The following is a 21,296-nucleotide window of genomic DNA, read 5'->3' on the forward strand; positions in this document are numbered from 1 at the left end:
GTTGCCTCTGGGTTGTCATAGCCAGTCCGACTCCTTACTAAGACAATGCTAGGTTATTCTACACAACACAACAATTAGAAAACAGTTAGATTTTAAATGTTTTGATGAATCCTCCTGATTTATACCAACCTTCCTACCCTCCTTGAGCTTTATTTGTGTTAAGATAATGTCAAAACCATAAACAAAATATGAATTGAAATTACATTTGTAACCATGACATGACAGATTAGTTAACCTTCATAACTGGGGCCTGAACAATAAAAAAACAACACGGGTGAATGCTAGATGATTTATTACATGATGTCGACGAAAAGCAAATTTTACGATGATTCAAACAATTTTACTCACAACTTGTATGAAATCCAAAAGCCCTCAGTTGGAATAAGAGCAACCACAACAACATGACTACTGTAGTGAGTGAGGGGATTAGTAAGAGGATACATAAACCTTCAACAAAGTCAGCACACATTTTCAGCCACAGTTACTCACAGACCTGCCAGCCAAGAACCAAACATGTATTAAATGTTCTGAATCAGCACCGATAGGAACATCACATTCTGCCACAGAGCTGCACAACCAACGAGTGATTGGAGCAATGTGAGATAAAATCCAATGGTTGACTAATCAGGAAGCCTAATGATGTATTTGTTCAATTTGACAGGGACAACACATGTAGCCATCATTGCATTAAGTGCAATGTACTATATATAGGACTCCATGTGCAGATCTTGTCTGGCCTTATGGAGTAACTGCGTGAGAATCACAACTGGATGCTCTGCAACTATTCTATCACCTCGCATCCAGCCAGCTGTAAAATATACTACTAGTGTCACACTTTAACAGCAGGCCATCACATCTACAGCGTTCGCCAAACTGTATGATATCATGGCCATAAATTAGCCCGGATTGTCTATGAGGCAATAGCAGAGGAGCGGAGAGAGCGATTGTTTAGAGTTAGGCAGAAAGACAGAGAAAAGTTTAAGAGTCAGTGTTTACTGGTGAACAAGCCTCTCCTCCCAACAGGAATTCTTTCCACGTTTCATCACTGCCCACTTGCCCAAACGCCAACGTCTACAGAGGGAGGTTGAATCACCTCCTGATGTCATTTCCTCAACATTCACTTACAATCACATTGAGAAAAAACATGGTTTTACATAGTACAGTATATAGTACAGTATTCAAGATGTCAAATCTACAGGCTTCAAATGGGGATTCAGCAACAACAGTGATAAGGCCACCAAAACAGAACTCATTAACAACCTTAAGACTCATGTTTGCACCTACCATTGTGGAGACATATGGAAACACACCAAGCTGTTAGCTTGTTCTGCATGCCAAGTGCAAAACTCTCACACTGCAGTCACATTTGGTGCTATTGGATTTAGTGTAATAGACATCAGTCTCATAGCATGCTCCCATTCAGTTTGAGTACAAACTGCCAGACAGGGAACACAAATAATCAGTGTAATCAATAACAGGCAGAACTAATGGAGTGAGAAAACTACAGTGCCTTCACAATCATTCAGCAGGAGAGACATTGTGTGTTTCATACAGACTTTACATGTACATTTAGAGAAGCAGGGGTGCTGTGTTGGAATAAATGAAAGCTAGGGTTTTATAATGAAGACATTCATTTCCCACACAGGCGGCTTCTCTCTCTTGTCCGTAGGGTTGGCACAGAATCTAAACAAAGGCTCATTAGGAGGGATGCCAAAACGCTCTGAAAATGGTACAGGTGGTCCTTATAGAATACATTAACAGGCTACTGGTCACTAGCTGGTGGACAGGCATGAAAAAGGTGACAAAGATGCAAACCCCTAATGAAGTATGTTCAACAGGAAGTGTATCTGTCAGTTGTTAGTCAAAGGCCTGCATTGCAACTCAACTAAAAGTACTCAATGTGGCAACTAAAACATTTTATCAAACTGATCCATCAGGTTTTATTGGTCCAGTGCTATATACTGTAGATCTCTTAGGCTGCGGCCACACGAGGACGAATTCGGTCGTTTGCGTTACTGTTTAGTGTCATATAGACCGTTCGGCCACACGAGGACGACCGAATACGGCACTAAACGACTGAGGAAACGATAACGGGTCCCAAGGTGGATAGAAAGGCATACGCAACTCTCTGGGGGGTCAAACGGCTCTGTGTGTATGCCCTATCCGAACATTTTCAGATCACTGATAGTGATTGCGCAATAGCCCCACCTCTTCTGCTCACCTCCGCTTACCCCGCGCCATTGCTGAAGTGTTTCGCCACCAACAACAACAACAATGGCGGATCGCAGAGTTGCTTTCGTGCTCCGGACGCTATTGACCATGCTACAGTTGTTTGTGCAACATCTACAGCAATAATGATGAGGCAATAGCCCCGCCTCTCCCCACCTCTGCTGCTCACCCCCGCGTCAAAGTAAACTGCACCCTGAATTCAGATTATTTATCTTTCTCTCGATATGGACCTAAACGCGAGTGAAGTCTAATCTGACAGGACGGAGACACGCAGCTCTGCTCACCTGCAGCTCCTCCCGCTGCAGCAAAACACACACTTCAAGTCAGATCATCACCCTTAGCTATTTTAATTACCTCTCAAACTCCCTAAACTAGTTATAAATATGTTTATTTTTTACTGTCGGCCGGGTCACTCATTACTGGATCAGCTGCTGCATGAGACAGACACTGACGCTGTCCGAAGAGAAGGAGGAAAAAGAGAGGCTCCGTGTATTTTATTATTATAATATATAGAGTCGTTATTCATTTGTTTTAAAGCTCAATAAATAACAAAGAAGACCTTTGACCGGCACTTTTATGATTTTGTCCGGAAGATTTAAACTTTAATACACGTTGACTGGCGAAAAACGCTGCCCGGTTCCCTCGGCCCCCACCGCGGAGAATAAACAGAAGGGCAACCATGACAAGCATGCTTCTGCGCTGCTTTTGTGGAGGAAGTTACAGCGCCACGTACAGGCTCCTGCATATGTACTGCAGCTTCTCCAGCGGTTGGAGCTAAACGGAGCGGTCTCGTGTGGACAGACACTATCCGGATAACTATTGCGTGTGGGCGGAAGCTTGTTTGTGATTGCGTTTGCGTTAATCCTATGCGTTTAGCCGTTTTCGTCCTCGTGTGGCCGCAGCCTTAAGGTGTTCAAAATTAAACTGTGTAAACAAGTATTGGTTTGCAGGTTTCAGAGGGGCTTAATGTGGCTCATGGTCTACCCCTCGGATCTGGGATCTGATCATTTAGTATCTCATAAAGATTATATTATTATTTTTGTGCATGTATCCTTTTATCATAGTGATAGTGGAGAGACAGATGAGACGCTTACTGTTTAGGACAATAGTGCCAATGTGGAATGTGCCATGACCACTCAGCTACTGGGTCATCCTGAACCAAATGTTTATAATACTTTTTGGAGTAAACACGATCAAAAACCATATATAGCTTAACATGGGGAAAATCTATTACCCATTATCAAACCTCCCAATTAGTTTTCTTGGATTGCATTGAGCTTTAATTAGAAAAATGTAAAACTAAAAAAAATCTAGATTTTAATAATAATGATTCTAATAATATACTATTTCTGTAAGAGACAACATTAACCAAATGTCTTTCAAGTAAACTGATCTATTCACAATTTTGTTAAATTAAATGTTAGTTTCTTTTGCCTATCCTTCCTCTGAGTACCAACATAGATTAGCTAAACCTTGGGATCCTTAGTGATGTGATACAGGCTCCACTTGGGTACCATGCACTCAGAGACCCCCTGCTGAGCGGCTCAGATGTCGGCCCTCTTGGTGATGAGCACCGAGCAGCATGTGAGGGCTCCGTCCAGCTTGGCCTTCTCCATGTTGGACACCGGGATCAGCATGTGGTCCTTCAATTTCTCGAACACCTGCGGGACATAAAGACAGGGCGTCAATGGAAAAAGTGACATCCTGCTCTTTTAGATTCTTTACACTTCATGAAAGGTTATTATAAAAGGATGTCATCTCAAATTCAAGGAAACAGTGTTCAGCCAACTATTACTGAATAAAGATGTCGTAATGCTATTATATACAGTATTTGGGATTCAAGAAGCTGCATTTCTACATAAAGAAAAAAGTTATCAAATGCAAAATAGATATTGTCATGGCAACAGCTGTTCCTGTTCTGCCTCTTGACTGTGAGCCAGTATTGCAAGTATTGACCAGCCACTACTATAACAAGCCCTTGCGAAAAATCTGAAGTACAGCACAGTTGGCAGTCGTTAAACTGTAAGGAGGAACTTACGCAACACTTAAGCTTGTTTACTCTACTTGTCAACTTGTAATGTTCTGTGATATAAACGCCCTGCAGAGAGACACAAAATGTGAAGCTGGAGTAGAAGCATTCGAGAAAGTTTCCTGGTCGCCCGGCAAAATATATAAAAAAAAGATGGGAGTGAAAACTATTACGACATTCTCAAAAGACCCTTGTAAAGTAGTGTGTCACCCTGTGGACATTTTCCAGGAGAAAAACTGTGTTTTCCAACCACACTTCCAGAATATTTCTCTCTTTAAATTCTCATTTCAAGCCTGCTGTGATACTGAGCGAGGCCTTGCAGCACAGCCAGAGGGACCAGCTAAACAAATTCTTATCTCATGATGCAATATGGCTGACGAAGCCTCTGGTGATCCAAATGCCATGTTTAAAGACACAGCTGTCATGTGACTTATAACTCTTTTTCCTACCCGAGAAAGTTAGGATACAAGTGTGCAGATTAGGGGCCTCATTTATAAAGCCTTGCGTAGGATTCACGTGGGAAGGTTGCTTACGTAGGACAAAGCAAATAAATACGCACAGACATTTTCCAATTCATAAAACACTGCGTGCCGGCGTAGGACTTGCGTGCGGCACGTCCTACGCCGGTTTCCCTTTATAAATCACAATCAACTGGAAATGCGGTGCAGCTTTTGCGGGCTTCACGTAACGCCCATATTTGCCTATAAATAGTCAAAGAAACGCCATGCATACATTCATTTTTACTGACTTTATGAAGAAGATTGCAGGAAATGATGACAGAACAGCGAAAAAAGACATCTCACACCGTGTCAGATTTTGGTTATTTTAGGGAGGTCGAGATAAATCATATTGTTTGGTGGATGCAGTTTGAACCAGAGTAGCAGCATGAAGGTCGGATCGTCACCAAAATAAATAAATAAGTGGTCCGAAAAAAGTTAATGACAAAAAAAATACACATAACGTTCCTCAGGCAGTGTGTCAGTGTGTTTGTGCCGTGGACAGGAGACCCCCCCATGATGAGCAACTGTAAGAAGGTATCGGAGTCAATTCATGTTTTTATTTTTATTTGGTGGTTTGTGTTCCAGCTATCAATCAGCTGTGCGCAGCATCTCCACTGCAGCAACTCTATATCCACCAGTTAAAGGAAATAAAACTAATGTGTATATATGTGTTATATCAGCTGCCAAATCTACCAAATATATGGTGTTCTTAGTTCTCATTCATAACACTCCGTTCGATGTCTCACTATGGGATGTGCCTCATCGCGGAGCAAACAGAAGCATCAATCTCATTACGCCAATCCTGATTGGCTGGTGATCTTGACGTCAACGTCAGGGGAAATCACCCCCTATAAGTAGCCTGCGCCACGACGCATGCGTCATTCAAACACCTCTTCTCGCTTCAGAGCACATCTCTAATGGTAGCCGGGCTAGCTTAACAGTCCACAGACTGAACCCAAAGCTAATTTCGGTCGACGGGCGTTAGCCGGCTACCCTATTCTGCCTCGCAGAAGAGTATAGTACTAACACACCAGTTAGTATTATAATCAACCTCACCATTCTTCCTCAGGAATTAAGGTAAGGTTTTGATTGTTCAAGCTAGCAACACACCTGCTGCTAGCTTGTTTTCCATCACTGCCGACACCATGGTAGCGAGGACGGACTTTTTTCTTTTCTCTTCCACGAAGGAGAAAAAGGATTAAAAGGATATTACCACACCAGGTAATATTTTTCGAGAAAAGAGACCCACACCGTCCTTTTTCTACGGATTAAAGACAGGTTGGGAACAATTTTTTTTCTCTCGACGTACCTGTTACGAGTGGGTCCTCTTCACGCCACGCAGCGAATAAGATGGACGCCTCTCTCCCTCACACCAGAGGAGTCAGGAACTCGGAGGCTCGGCTCTGCGGCTGCGGGTTGAAAGTGTCAGGCACAGACTCACACCAGATCTGTTCGTCCTGCCTCGGGCTGGAACACGCCCAGGAGGCCATTGACAAACCCGGCTCGTGCGGGCATTGTGCCCGCTTCACTATGAAGAGCCTCCGAAGGTTAGCACAACAAGCTAGCCTGTCGGGACAGGACCCCCTCATGTCCACTGGTTTGCCGGCTGGCAATCAAGACACGGGGGCGTCCACCGCAGAGATGGAGCCCCTCACTGGGTCGGTCCGGGGCTCATCGACAGCCGCAGAACCGGAATCCCGCGCCATATCAGGCCGAGACCCGGTGGCGGCAAGAGACGCGGGAACGGGGCCCCACGCTTTACCAAGCTGGGGCTCCCGGCTGGACCTCACCATGCTTTCACCCGTGGAAGATGTCCTAGAGTTAGACTACATGGAGGACGAAGAGGATACCTCTGAGTTCCTCCTGTCTGACTCGGATGAGCAGGAAGACGACATCTTCATGTCATCGGCTCAGGCTGCAAAGCCGGGAGCGATGGCTGCTCTCCCGGGCGATAGCACACCAGCTTCGCCCTGTCTAAGCATGGACCTGCAGGCCGTGTGTCAGCGCACCGCGTCCAAGCTAGACATCCCGTGGCCCGAAATGGCCAAGGAGACCTCCAGATCCCATTACGAGGGGAAACATTTTCCCCAAACAACGAGGACGAAGAGGCAACTCCTTCCGGTCTTCCCGGAGATGTTGGATGAGGTGTCGGTCTCGTGGAGAGACCGGCCCTTCAGCAACAAGGCCCCAATCCAGGGTGCCTCCTCACTAGACTGTGACGGCATGGACAGATTGTCTCAGGCGGGGGGGGGGCGATCCTTTACCCACGCCCAGAGCGCGGGGCACTATGGGCCTGACCCGTGAGTGGTATAACCTGAATACATTGGACTCCCTCAGAAGGTGATAAACACTATTCAGAGTGCGAGAGCTTCCTCCACCAGGTCTCTTTACGACTGTGGAAGGTGTTTGAGGAGTGGTGCCTTCAAGAAGGGCACATCTCTTTTCAATGTCCTGTCGGGGTGATTTTATCATTTCTACAGGACTTGATCGATAAACACAGAGCTTTCTCCACAATCAAGGTGTACCTGGCTGCTATTGCTGCATGCCATGTGGGCTTTGAGGGTAAGACGGCTAGCCAACATCCTTTGGTTTGCCGTTTTATGAAGGGAACTCGCAGGCTCCTCCCTGTCTCCAGGTCGCTGGTGCCCTTATGGGACCTGGCAGTGGTTTTAAATGGGCTCAAAATGACCCCATTTGAACCCCTGGAAGGAGCTGACATGAAACATCTGTCACTCAAGACAGTGCTGTTACTGGCCCTGGCATCCGCCAAGCGGGTCAGCGATATCCATGCACTGTCTGTACATCCCTCATGCACTCAGTTCGCCCCAGGGCAAACGAGAGTGTTGCTGAAACCCAACCCTGCCTTTACACCAAAGGTGGTTGGTTCGTGTACCCCAATTGACATTGAGGCATTTCCTCCACAGCTGGTTTCCTCCGGGGAGCAGCAGCAGGATCTGTTGTGTCCAGTCCGGGCTTTACACACATATATGGACAGATCAAAAGAGCTTCGTCTTAATGACCAACTCTTCATGTCCTGGGCTAATCCTCACAAGGGTAAACCTGTTACTAAGCAACGGCTCTCCCACTGGATCGTGGAGGCAATTGCTTTGGCCTTTACGAGTCAGAATCTGCAAGCACCTTCGGGTCTGCGGGCTCACTCGACTCGGGGCCTGGCTACATCCTGGGCTTTGTTCAAGGGTGTTTCCATCCAAGACATCTGTGCAGCGGCAAGCTGGTCTTCGCCGCTCACTTGTGTCCGCTTTTACAGGCTAGACGTCTCCGCTCCAAGCGTGGCCCGAGCAGTGCTGGGCACCTTGTTGAGTCGGGACTCCACCTGTTAAATTCTGGTTGATCGGTGATCTTCGAGATAAGCTTGTCTGGCAATACGGGAGCTACAATATCCCATAGTGAGACATCGAACGGAGTGTTATGAATGAGAACTATACGTTACTTACATAACCCCAGTTCTCAGAGTAACATGAAGTGAGATGTCTCACCAGACGGCCCTCCTTGCTATGGTGAAGCGAGAAGAGGTGCTTATTTTGAATGGCGCATGCATCGTGGCGCAGGCTACTTATAGGGGGTGATTTCCCCTGACGTTGACGTCAAGATCACCAGCCAATCAGGATTGGCGTAATGAGATTGATGCTTCTGTTTGCTCCGCGATGAGGCGCATCCCATAGTGAGACATCTCACTTCATGTTACTCTGGAGCTGGGGTTACGTAAGTAACCTATAGTTTCCATACCTCCTGTGTTTTATGAGCGACTTATCAAGTCTTGGCAAACGGCATAACACATGATTAAACATGATAGTATATAAAACCACTCGTATCTATGCAACCTATAGAAATACAAAACGGCCTCAGTTTAGACGTAATTCTGTCCTTCTGCATACCGCATCATTTATGAGAATACATTTCATAACATTAAGACAACATATTCGAGGTGGTTTTCAATAACATGTATATATTTATATATATATATATTTTTTTATATTCTTCGTCAGTGTCTGTCTCATATCATTTTAAAATTAGCTTTAATCAATGTTTGCAAATGGATTCTTCATATATGATACATGAGGTAACATTTTATTTATTGTATTATTTTCACATATTTCTCTCCATTCTACGGAGCCCCCTAGGGGACATGGAGAAGAAAAAAAAAATTATTTGAAAAAATAAATAAATAAAATGTTTTGCGAGATATCGCAATACTTTTGCGATATCTTGCAAAACCCCGTTGCAGTTTGTAGACGGTCCCTAAGCACTCCTCTCCTTCCTCCAGCTGCAGATTGTGACCAATTCTTGATGTTTAGCTCGGATGACGGCGTATCGAACTGTTCTGATAAAAACGACTGTCGTTGTCTACCTTGCTATGATTGTAAAGTCATGTTGTTTGTATTTTTACAACGTTATGTTCATGAGTTATTGATCCGCGAAATTCGAATCTGTCAATAACTCAGCTCAGAGGAATGTGCATGTCCCCTCGCTCTGAGTGTTTTCTTGAGGTGTCTTCACTTATGTGAAACCCTTTTATATATAGAGTCTATGTGTGAAACCCGTGCCTATTGCCAAGCACTGATGTTATATCTTTATATTTAAGGCCAAGCTCAAAGTAAAATCGATGAACCACTCCATTGTTGTGGTTTCTGTGTTGCCGTAGCAGCCGAACTGACCAGGAAGTACTAAATGAAAAGTATTGCGAGATCTCGCAAAGGGGTTTTGCGATATCTAGCAAAACATTTTCTTTTGTTTTTTGTTCTCCATGTCCCCTAGGGGGCTCCGTACCATTCTTCCTTCTGCCAACGGTGTCGCAGTTTCTCGACTCTCCCGTTGTTGTGCTTAGTGTTACGCATGGGTCAGAGTTTGCGTGGAGGACTGCACATTTTCCCGTCAACTTAGTTTTTTTATAATGCTGTCAAAATTATCGCGTTAACGGTGGTAATTCATTTTTTGAATTAATTGCGTTCAATTTTATAACACATGTAACGCATGTGCAAAATGGCCCGCCCATACATCTCACCAGTGGCAGCGCCAGGGTATTCTTTCACACACAGTGACGTCACGAGCTACCCACAATGCAACACGCGCCATATATATATATATATAAATACGCCATTTTTCTGGAGGTGCAAATATCCTGGAAGTGCAAATATAAACAGCTAGCTAACGTAGCCAGGCAGAGCGCACTAGTTTTTTTTTCTGAATTAACGACCGAAGAAATCGCTGCATGTCTTCGGATTACATCTCTGGACTTGAGGGGTGTGCTTTAGGTTGTTACCAGCGTAAACTAGAGCTGTGTGGGTTGTCGGATTGCCCTTACAGACTGCCTGCAGATGTATGAGAAAACGACAGTGGCCTTCGTCGATTTTGGCTGCATCTACGTCTAATTTCTGGAAACACCAGGTGAATACCCCACTTGTCACAATAATATTATCATGATACCGGAAGTACGGTGTCACGCTCGGCCCAATACCCGTATGTGTAATGGCTGGAGTAGGCTACACCCATACCAAGAAATGGCTTAGCCCCACTATGAAAAATGATGTTAAAGTAGGCAAAATAAAGTCCGCCAACTCGTGCCGAGTATTGCACAGACAGCAGTTGGTAAGATTGATTTCAGTAGCCACTTGTCTGGAAATACCGAAGACCAGAAACGGTTTTGAAAACTTTTGTCACGTAGTGATCGTCTTCTCAATAGAACATCTTTAATAATGTCTTCTGGCCAATCAGAATCAAGATAACGGCATGGTGTTGTTGCAGGAAGTCCCGACGGAGAATACTGTTGATGTAGTACAGGGGTGCACATAACAGGTACGCAGGTTAAGTGCGTAATCGGAAATGCGTACCGTCACTTGTGTCACAAAGCGCATTTGCGTACCGACGTACTTGTGAAGCTTTTCCAGAAGGCGGTTAGATCACCGGACGACAGAGTCGGTCTCCGTGTGCCCAGACAGGCTGCTGTTAACGTCGGTCTGTACAACAGAATTGTGCCAAAACTACGCCAACCGGCTGCGGAGGGAGACTCCCCCCCTTCACTGGAGAACTGCGCTAAAACAGCTGATCACAACGTTCACGCTCTGTGGCCACGAAGTACTCCACTGGCCCCCGCCCCCCCCGTCGACTTTCCTGAAGTAGCCTACTCCCCCGTTGATAGAAATCAACACGTAATGAATTAAGACCCCACGGTTTTATGATTGATAGGTGTGTGGGCTTTCATTTTGACACATGTTAAATGGATATATCCGCCTTCTTTCATCTATCTTTCTTTATGGTAAAGTTGTCCATAACAAACTATTATATTCGTAAAGTGTACAGCTAATATATATATATATTAGGGCCGGGACTTTAACGCGTTAATTAAGATTAATTAATTACACAAAAATTAACGCGTTAAAAAAATTAACGCATTTTAATCGCACTTATTTTTGCACAGCGGAACGTTTCTCACTGGATGAGTTTCAGGCGTACCGATTATACTGGAGCACCAACTAACGTTCATGACTTCAGCATGGGACTTCAAACAACAACAAACCACTGTGAACAATAGTCAAACATGAACGAACAAGCTGATGAGACCGCTTTGGTCGGCCCCGTGGATGGGACATTTTGTTTTAAAAAACGGACGGATGGAAGCGTCGACAAGAGCACGGTTGTGTGCAAATTATGCAAAAAAGAATTTGCATATCACCGCAGCACATCAAGCCTAAAGTATCACCTAAATGCAAAGCATGTAGCAGCTAGCGTGGACGTTAGCCCGACTCCGAGTGCAAGGAACCATACCCTGACCGGAACCACACCCTGACCCAACCCACACTCAACCAGATGACTGGTTTCAGGGCCAGGATAAGTAAGTCCACGTCTGAGAAAATAACCATCTCCCTGGCTCACTGGATTGCACTCGACTGTAGACCATTTGGAGTAAAATCCATGTGAAAATTGTTTCTCACTGTTCTCAGGTCAAATATGTATATTTGATTAAAAATGCCATTAATTTCGATTATTATTATAATTACAAAGCCTCTAATTAATTAGATTAATTTTTTTAATCGAGTCCCGGCTCTAATATATATATATATATATATATATCAATTAATTTGATATAAAAAAAATTACATTCATTCTAGGAGTGTAATACTTTTACAAACACTATGGTAATAATATGCATTCATTATGACAATTTCATACTATTACTATAGGAGTGTTGTATAGTGTGTTCAAAAAACAACATTTAACATTCAACATTAACCTTTCTGTTGGTCGCTTGTTAGCAAGGCAAGGGCAAGGGCAAGGCAAGTTTATTTATATAGTACTTTTCAACACAAGGCAATTCAAAGTGCTTTACAAAAAATGAAAGACATTAAGAAAATGGCATTTAAAATCAGTCATTAAAAAGAAAAGCTAATAAAATAAACATTAAAAGAAAAAATACATGGATAAAAGTTACAGTGCAGTCTAAGATATGAATAGTTCAATTAAACATTAAAAGAAAAAAGTACATGGATAAAAGTTACAGTGCAGTCTAAGATATGAATAGTTCAATTAAAAGCAGCGACAAAAAGAAAAGTCTTCAGTCTGGATTTAAAAGTAGTCAGAGTTGCAGCGGACCTGCAGGTTTCTGGGAGTTTGTTCCAGATATTTGGAGCATAATAACTGAACATTGCTTTACCATGTTTAGTTGTGACTCTGGGGACAGAAAGCTGACCAGTCCCTGAAGACCTGAGAGATCTGGATGGTTCATAATTTAGCAGGAGGTCAGAAATGTATTTTGGGCCTAAACCATTCAGTGCTTTATAAACCAGCAGCAATATTTTGAAATCTATTATTTAACACACAGGAAGCCAGTGTAAAGACTTCAGAACAGGAGTGATGTGATCCACTTTCTTAGTGTTAGTGAGGACTCGAGCAGCGGCGTTCTGAATCAGCTGCAGCTTCCTAATAGATTTTTTAGTGAGACCTGTGAAGACACCATTGCAGTAGTCGAGTCTACTGAAGATAAAAGCATGGACAACTTTTTCCAAATCCTGCTGTGACATTAGTCTTTTAATCCTAGATATATTCTTTAGGTGATAGTAGGCTGATTTAGTAACTGTTTTAATGTGACTGTTGAAACTCAGGTCAGAGTCCATGACTACACCTAGATTTCTGGCTTTATCTGTTGTTTTGAACATTGCAGACTGAAGCTCAGCGCTAACTTTTATATGTTCTGACTTGGCTCCAAAAACCATTACCTCAGTTTTATCTTTGTTTAATTGGAGAAAGTTCTGACACATCCAGTCATTGATTTGTATTTTTTTTCCTCGGCCGCCCCGTAGTTTCAGAGCGCATCGAGTTTAAAATACCATCTACAAGCTGAGGCTGACAGCCCCGCTCCTGCCGCCCGCTTGTGGCAGACCACACTTCCACGCTCACCGGCAGGCACCGACTGGCTATTGGGAGGACCGGGAGGGTGTGTGTATGTGTGGCCCGAGCGAGCGAGAGAGAGACCTTACGTGTATTGTTGTTGTTAGCATCTGGTGCTAGCTAGCTGCGCTAACGGATATAAGGAGCTGTTTAAATGAAAACAGAGGAGCGACATTTCGCCACAACTGTGCCGAGCACTTGATTGTATGCAGGTAGCCAGACAGTGGGACATTGTACGAAAAGTCAGCACACTCAGCACGGATAGTGCGCGCCACATGATTGCAGCGTCCAGGCAGCTCCCGTTCGAGCATATGCCTTGAGTTGCACATAGCTCCAACGATCCCACACACACACACACACACACACACACACACACACACACACACACACACACACACACACACACACACACACACACACACACACACACACACACACACACACACACACACACACACACACACACACACACACACACACACACACACACACACACACACACACACACACACACACACACACACACACACACACACACACGTTCTCACTCCCATCCCGTCATATATTGACGGACGGTCAGGGCCCCTCCCCGTCGCTATATTACGTACAGGGTACCCCTTGCCCGTCAGGCTTCTACGGGCAGGGCGTCCCATAGACCTTCATTGCGGACAGCGGACCCCTTGACCGTCAGGCTTCTACGGGCAGGGCGTCCCATAGACCTTCATAGACCACGTGATCAACAACGATGGCCGACCTTCGTGTTATTCTCGGTGGAAAATGCCTATTTTAAGGTTCATTTGGCCATTAAAATGCGTTTTAATGTCATTTTATGCGAGTAATGAGTTTTTATTTCTGATTATTTGTGCAGTACATGTACATGATGTTTAGTTTGCTAGTTATGACGAAGATTACTTCATGAATGTGTACACATTCATGGTTGCTAAGGTGGTTGCTATGGACGCTGCAACAGCTCCCAGACCACGTGATCAACAACAATGGCCGACCTTCGTGTTATTCTCGGTGGAAAATGCCTATTGTAAGGTTCATTTGGCCATTAAAATGCGTTTTGATGTCATTTTATGCGAGTAATGAGTTTTTATTTCTGATAATTTGTGCAGTACATGTACATGATGTTTAGTTTGCTAGTTATGACGAAGATTACTTCATGAATGTGTACACATGGTTGCTAACGTTTTTTTGGTGGAAATGTGTTTTTTTATAGCAAAGTCACCCTCTGTACTTGGACTTATTGGGAGAATCTAAAGGCAAGAACATCCCAAATATTCATTTAGGTCTTTATGTTAGACCTTTAGTGTTGCCGTCTGTGAGGAAAATACATGGGGCTCAGAGCCTCGTATTTTGAAAATCTTTTTTCCCTTCTAATTTGTTATTCTTTTCAAAATAACACACTGTTATTTACTCACCAATAACACACACTTATCCTTGCTTTTATTTATTGGTTTAATTCCATAATCTCGGGCTTTTTTGGCGTCCGTCAGGAACTGAATTTCAAAATAAAAATAACCGGAAACAGACGTAGGCCTATAAGGGACATTTCGAGCATCATTGCGATTGTCAATATTTTTGAGTTTAGGATGGCCGAAGACACTACACTACCCATAATCCCCAGCTATCGTTTAGGACTACAGTCCCCATGATTACTCTTCAAGGTCTGGGATTGGATGTTGGAGTGGCAGTGCGCCAAGGTTACGCAGAGCGTCAAACAGCTGTTTGAAATGGAACGAAACCATGCCGGACTATCCAAAACTGGAATCGAACGCCCCCCCAGAACTACACACTACACTATTGTGTTTCGCAAAATGTTCTATGGGACGTCTCTACTGAACGTTTTCGTTTTTCCCACAATTAGAAGTTGCCAGTATTAAACACATTGGTGTTATCAAATGTAAAACATATAATTAATAAATGGGTGAAAATCGCTGTCCATAATGCACAGCATCAATATATAGCATTAATATATACCCACATGACAGCTCATTGATACTTTGTAATTCTACTCCACTACAATTCAGAGGTTAACCTGGTATTTTTACTCCACTACACTTATTTGAGTTACTTTGCAGATTCTGATTAATGATGTGAAATATAAACAACCCTTAAATCAGACTTCAGTTAAACCTGAGTAAAATTCAGGGAAGGTGATTGTCAAGTGCCAACAATCAGGAGAGATATTTGATAGTTGGTGTTTGAGAAGACTAAACATGTATCTGCAATTGACATTAATGGAAACGAGTAATAAAGTATATTAATTACTCGTTATTCTCTACTAATAGTTAATTAAAGACTATATATTATGGCTATTTTGCACATCCCTTTCAAGATTTCAAGATTTTAAAGGTTTATTGACATATCATATACACAACTACGGTGTAGTTATGCAATGAATGAAAAACTTGGGTCACAGGTTCCTCAACAGTGCATTACAAGACATCTATCAATATGTGTGTACCTCCACCATTAAATTGTCATATTCTGCACATTTCTTATTCTATCTACATACATAAGAGTATAATCCATATGTATAATATTAGTTAAAATAAGTGCTTCAACATAGTTAACATTGCAGGAAAGCAATATATTAGACGTTAAGTACTTTGTCAGGCTTAATATTTATCTGTAGATAGATACCCCAACGTTTTTTCTTATTTAAAAGAAGACCTTACTCTGTTATTTAATGTTTAAATAAAGGTTAATTCGTTTTTCTGTTTTGCACCTCCTCCTACTAATATCTTTGTACATCCTGCACTAAACTGTTTTATTGTAGAGATCACTTATAGTATATTCTTGATTTTTTTATATTCTATATTTCTATCACAGACCTTCTACTTTCCCCCTATGAAAGTATATGTACTCTTAATATTTTTTTAATCAAATATAACACATAAAAACAATAATTCAATAACGTGCTTTAACCACTAGGCGGTGCACACAAGGTGCACACAGACACTTGTATGTACAACATCTGAAGATGTGTAGTTTTATTCATGCTTTCACATAATTTTTACAGCATATTGCTATACTATTTCAGACTCAGTATTTACAGTCTTACATTCAAAATTCAATCAAATTCAAATCAGTAATATCTTTAAAAACTACAAGTCCTTTTCTATCAGCTGTGCACCGTTATGGTGTAAATATAACCTATCTATGAATTATATCAAATGTAAAAGTCAGCCGAATTAGTGTTGATACTGCAAGGAGACGTATTGTGTGAAGAGAAATTGAAGATGTTTTTTACATGTGGGACGGGTGGCGCAGTGGTCTGTGCATCCGATCATCAGATCAAGGGGGAGTGCTGGGGAACTCCAGTTCGAAACCCGCTCCCGCCGTCACTGCGTCAGGCCGTTGTGTCCTTGGGCAAGACACTTCACCCGGATTTGCTCCTGTGGGTATTGTCCAGTATAGCACAGTACATGTATAATACTAATGTGTACTTGTAAAAGTGCCTCGATGACCTCGAGGCGTGAAGATGGACGGTGTGACGCTGTGCAATGATCATCAGATCAAGGGGTGAAACCCGCCGCTGCTGCGTCTGTAAAGCCGGTGTGTCCTTGGGCAAGACACTTCACCTGAACTTGCTCCTGTGGGTATTGTCCACAGTGACCATTGCATGTATACAACATATGTGTGTAATGTGTATCTGTAAAGCGCTTTGAGCACTGGAAAAAGCGCTATAATAAATGCAAGGAATTATTATTATTAATTGTTGATATATTTATGATCCATGTCAAGTATTCAGTTTCGGCGAAGGTCCAAAGGTCTTCTCATCAGGGCTCTATAAATAAAGAACTACGGCAGATCTGTAATATGTAATGCAGCCAAACCCTGTATTACAATGCCGTTATGTGATGACTTTCAAAGAGAAAAGCAAGAGCACTCGGAATTAATTATTATTTTATTCTTTTAAAAATGTTTTCCGGATTTCATATAATATAAACACCAAATCCCAGCATGCTTTGCGGCTAAAACATCCAATCAGCGTAGCTGAGGTTCTTGGGTAATCGCTCGAAATGCCTACGTCTGTTTCCGGTTATTTTTATTTTGAAATTCAGTTCCTGACGAACGCCAAAAAAGCCCGAGATTATGGAATTAAACCAATAAATAAAAGCAAGGATAATTGTGTGTTATTGGTGAGTAAATAACAGTGTGTTATTTTGAAAAGAATAACAAATTAGAAGGAAAAAAAGATTTTAAAAATACGAGGCTCTGAGCCCCATGTATTTTCCTCACAGACGGCAACACTAAAGGTCTAAAATAAAGACCTAAATGAATATTTGGGATGTTCTTGCCTTTAGATTCTCCCAATAAGTCCAAGTACAGAGGGTGACTTTGCTATAAAAAAACACATTTCCACCAAAAAAACGTTAGCAACCATGTGTACACATTCATGAAGTAATCTTCGTCATAACTAGCAAACTAAACATCATGTACAGTACATGTACTGCACAAATAATCAGAAATAAAAACTCATTACTCGCATGAAATGACATCAAAACGCATTTTAATGACCAAATGAACCTTAAAATAGGCATTTTCCACCGAGAATAACACGAAGGTCGGCCATTGTTGTTGATCACGTGGTCTGGGAGCTGTTGCAGCGTCCATAGCAACCACCTTAGCAACGATGAATGTGTACACATTCATGAAGTAATCTTCGTCATAACTAGCAAACTAAACATCATGCACATGTACTGCACAAATAATCAGAAATAAAAACGTATTACTCGCATGAAATGACATCAAAACGCATTTTAATGGCCAAATGAACCTTAAAATAGGCATTTTCCACCGTGAATAACACGAAGGTCGGCCATCGTTGTTGATCACGTGGTCTATGAAGGTCTATGGGACGCCCTGCCTGTAGAAGCCTGACGGTCAAGGGGTCCGCTGTCCGCAATGAAGGTCTATGGGACGCCCTGCCCGTAGAAGCCTGACGGGCAAGGGGTACCCTGTACGTAATATAGCGACGGAGAGGGGCCCTGACCCGTCCGTCAATATGTGACGGGATGGGAGTGAGAACGTGTTACACACACACACACACACACACACACACACACACACACACACACACACACACACACACACACACACACACACACACACACACACACACACACACACACACACACACACACACACACACACACACACACACACACACACACACACACACACACACACACACACACACACACACACACACACACACACACACACACACACACACACACACACACCATTTGTATTGTATTATTGAATGCGAGAGGTTCCAGGTTGAATTGAGGCGAATATTTGTAATGTTCAGAGGTTGTTGTGTTTAATATTCATGAGAATATTTGTCATTGTTCAAATGATAATAAACATTAGCATAAAGTATATTTGTCCACTCATATGTTGATAAGAGTATTAAAAACTTGAAAAATATTCCTCTAAGGTACATTTAGAACAGATAAAAAATGTGCGATTAATTTGCAATTAATCGCGATTAACTATGGACAATCATGCGATTAAATATTTTTAATCGACTGACAGCCCTAGTATTTACCTATAGAAACAAAGTTGTTTCTGTCCTTTAGGGAGGATTCAAACCAATTTAGAACTGTTTCCGAAAGTCCCACCCAGTTTTCCAGTCGGTCAAGTAATATGCTGTGGTCAACAGTGTCAAACGCAGCACTGAGATCTAATAATACTAACACTGAAGTTCTGCCACTGTCTGTGTTTAAGTGGATGTCATTAAAGACCTTTACAAGAGCAGTCTCAGTGCTGTGGTTTGGACGAAAGCCTGACTGGAACACATCGAAACAATTATTTAAATGCACGAAATTACTCAACTGTTGAAAAACAACTTTTCAATGATTTTACCTAAAAATGGCAGGTTTGATATGGGCCTGTAATTGTTCATTACTGAAGCATCTAGATTATTCTTTTTTAAGAGCGGTTTAATGACTGCAGTTTTCAGGGCCTGTGGAGTGGAGTGAAGAGATTTGTTTACTATATGAAGTAGCAGGAGGAGGATTTCAGAAGTTGTATAATGTCCTCTAGGTTTTTATCATTAATCTGATGGAATTGTGTCATGATGTTTGAATTGATGTTAAGTGGACACAGAGACAACACATTTGCTGTTCCTGATGCAGAGGCACTGACTGCTTGTCTGATTTTCTGAATTTTGTCAGTGAAAAAGGAGGCAAAATCATTGCACGCCCTGGTGGATAGAAATTCAGAGGCTACTGACACTGGGGGTTAGTTAGTCTGTCGACGGTAGCAAACAAGGCACGTGTGTTGTTTTTGTTTTTGGTAATGATGTCAGAGAAGAACGATTGTCGTGCATTTTTCAATTCCAAATTATAAAGGCCAAGTCTCTCTTTATAGATTTCAAAGTGAACCTGAAGATTTGTTTTTCGCCACCTGCGTTCAGCTTTTCGACATTCTCTTGTTTCTGTTTTCACGGTCATGGCCTTTCTCCATGGAGATATTTTCTTGCCAGACACTTCCTTTACCTTAGTTGGAGCAATGGCATCTATAACATTTTAAATGTTTTAATTAAAATGATCTACTAGCTCATTTACTGAGATGTTAGCAGGGGCAAGTGTGGAAGAAAAATTCTGAGTAAACATTTCCCTAGTATTTTCTGTTAAATATCGCTTTGTGGTTACCTCTTTTTGAACATTTTTGTGAACAGAAATAGAGCTCTCAAAGAAAACACAGGAATGGTCAGAGAGTGCAACATCAGTCACCACAACCTTAGAGATATTCAGACCCTTTGAGATAATTAAGTCCAGAGTGTACACCATATTGTGCATGGGCAGACCCTTCACGCGATGGCAGAGCGAACAGGTACAGGCAGGGCCCTGATAGCCCTATAGTTTAAATCTACTACCCACAAATAAACATATGGACATGGGTTACTATTTTACAAAATGGTTAATGTATTTAGGAACCTATCAATGTGATTTTAAGTGGGGGTGGACTCAAATCCTCTAGGGGGGTCCGAGGGCATGCTCCCCCGGTAAGATTTTTTTTTTTTTAAATGTTGGAGTTAAATGCATCAATCTGGTGCACTTTGAGGGGGAAATAAAGAGACTAGATCTATCGGAACACCTATATGAAACAGAACTCTATACATTTCAATAATCATAAAATCATGGCCATAACCAATAACATCCCATTTCCAATATGAAAAACACTGAAATTTGTTTATTTATTTATTTTTGGTTCATTTATAGTTGTGAGCATGGGCATGGGCATGGGGGGTGCTGAGGGCGCTGCAGCACCCCCTAGCGGCGGGCAGGGGGTGCGGAGCTCCCCTGTCTGAATTATTATTTTGACGGTTATTGCTGCTCCCGCTGTGCATAATCTGTGTAATATATGTAGCCAATAAATTCCACATTGTTGGCTACAATTCTGTAGCCCCGGACAATTCTACCTCAATAATATAATACATTAACCGTGCTTTACGTGAACCTCATCATGAAACTAGAGAGCACGGCAGCACTGTAATTTCCAGTGTTCAGTGAATGCAACAGAGGCAGGACACCAGACCAATCAGAGAGTTGCATGGAAATAAAAGTGTGCTTGTGTCATTCAAGCTCGGCTCTGTGTGTGTGTGTGTGTGTGTGTGTGTGTGTGTGTGTGTGTGTGTGTGTGTGTGTGTGTGTGTGTGTGTGTGTGTGTGTGTGTGTGTGTGTGTGTGTGTGTGTGTGTGTGTGTAATAGTGCTTGTGTGTGTGAGAGAGGGGGAGAGAGAGAGAGAGGGACCGGTGCCAGCAGCAGGGACCGTGTTGTTAGCATCTGGTTAGCTAGCTGCACTAACGGATATATGGAGCTGTTTGTTCCACAACAAGCTGGAGGAGAGCTCTCCTTCCAGATTGAGAGGCTCAGGTGAGCTAAAGGACTCTCTGAGTGTTTAGATAGTTCACTTAAGTCTAAGTTATCTCAGTGGGTCTCAAACGGTTTGGTCACAAATTATTCAAAAGATTATTTCCGCGGCACACCTTCATATGATCACTATAGTTATAAAAAAAACAAGAGAATAAAAGAAAAACAGTTATGAAATACTATATGGCAGTAAAACAAGAATACAGTTTGAAAGAGGAGTGATTTGTAAAATATCCATAA

General features: G+C 42.4%; 1 protein-coding gene across 1 annotated transcript in view; it reads right to left on the reverse strand.

The window, feature by feature from the left end:
- Positions 1–275: 275 nt before the first annotated feature.
- Positions 276–21,296, reverse strand: part of ddah1 (dimethylarginine dimethylaminohydrolase 1) — a 120,588-nt gene continuing 99,567 nt past the window's right edge. Inside the window, exon 6 of the mRNA XM_034081890.2 lies at positions 276–3,890. Within this exon, the coding sequence (XP_033937781.1) occupies positions 3,774–3,890 (117 nt within the window). The 3' untranslated portion in view covers positions 276–3,773. The remainder of the gene's footprint in view (positions 3,891–21,296) is intronic.

This window comes from Pseudochaenichthys georgianus, chromosome 4 (genome assembly GCF_902827115.2).
Source record: "Pseudochaenichthys georgianus chromosome 4, fPseGeo1.2, whole genome shotgun sequence".
Lineage (NCBI taxonomy): Eukaryota > Metazoa > Chordata > Actinopteri > Perciformes > Channichthyidae > Pseudochaenichthys > Pseudochaenichthys georgianus.